Source organism: Otolemur garnettii, unplaced genomic scaffold, assembly GCF_000181295.1.
Source record: "Otolemur garnettii isolate 467f Iridium unplaced genomic scaffold, OtoGar3 scaffold00310, whole genome shotgun sequence".
Classification (NCBI taxonomy): domain Eukaryota; kingdom Metazoa; phylum Chordata; class Mammalia; order Primates; family Galagidae; genus Otolemur; species Otolemur garnettii.
In genome coordinates, this window is record NW_003852705.1 from 195,760 (window position 1) to 196,800 (window position 1,041).

Genomic DNA, 1,041 nt, shown 5'->3' on the forward strand with positions numbered 1-1,041 from the left:
TCAGGGATTAGGGACCATTTGTGTCAGATTCTTGTCTTGTAAGATGAGGCAGAGGAGGGGGGAAATTATGTTGGTCCTTCATTTGCCAACAACTATTATTCAGTGAGGACCTACACCAGTCCCTGGACTAGGCTAGGTTATGAGGATACAGAGATGGGTGAGAATTATCTGGGGATCCTGGAGTTCACATTCAAAGGCAAAAACAGACAATGATGAATAAATGCATCCTTGGGGGGATGAGTTAGGGAGGTTTCCTCCCTGGACTGGGTCTCACCACCCCTCACTCCATCCCTCACCCTCTGCCCTAGGTGGCGTACAGACTAGAGACCCTGGAGGTGCGGGCCTTTCTCCAGAACAGCCAAGTGGAACGAATGTAAGTGGGACTGTCCCTGCCTGAGTCCCCAGGTCTTCTTTCCCATCTCATGTTGCTCACTTCCTCTCTGCCCCCCTGCTCCCCACACAGCAACTCTTCAGCACCAGCCTTGGGAAACTCCATTCATCGTTGGATTGTCATATCAAAGTTCCAGTACCGTCCTAGGGGGCCTGTCATCAACTTCCTGAATAACCAGCTGCTGGATGCAGTAGTGGAGGCTTTCTTACGGCGGGTTCCCAGGAGAAGGTCGAAGAGGAGCGAGGAGCCCAGAAACAACGTGGTCTTCTACCCTATCTCCAAGGAAAATGTGCACGATGTGACAGCTCGTGAGTTACTCTCTCAGGGAAAGTACAAGGATAATTGGGAGGCGGGTGGCAGGTAGATAGAGGGAACTTGTCAAGGATCTTGAGGCCACACACACTTGTAGTAGACAAAGCATTCTATGGAGGTCCACAGACAAGGAAGAAGCACATTAATTTCATTTTCTTTGTTTTGTAAATGTTAAGAGAAAATGTAAATATTTTACCCATCAGCCTTTTCACCAAGAGCAGAAGCCCAAAATGCTGCCCAGGCATCCACATACGTAGTTTCGCAGAGCCATTTCTCCCTAATATTGCTGCTGATGGTTTTCTTAAAGTATCATTGCACTTAAACATACACAAGGGCAT

General features: G+C 48.3%; 1 protein-coding gene across 1 annotated transcript in view; it reads left to right on the forward strand.

The window, feature by feature from the left end:
• MUC4 (mucin 4, cell surface associated) overlaps window positions 1-1,041 on the forward strand; it is an 81,818-nt gene that overhangs the window by 77,119 nt on the left and 3,658 nt on the right. Inside the window, exons 24-25 of the mRNA XM_023509009.1 lie at window positions 309-373; window positions 464-699. Of these exons, the coding sequence (XP_023364777.1) occupies window positions 309-373; window positions 464-699 (301 nt within the window). The remainder of the gene's footprint in view (window positions 1-308; window positions 374-463; window positions 700-1,041) is intronic.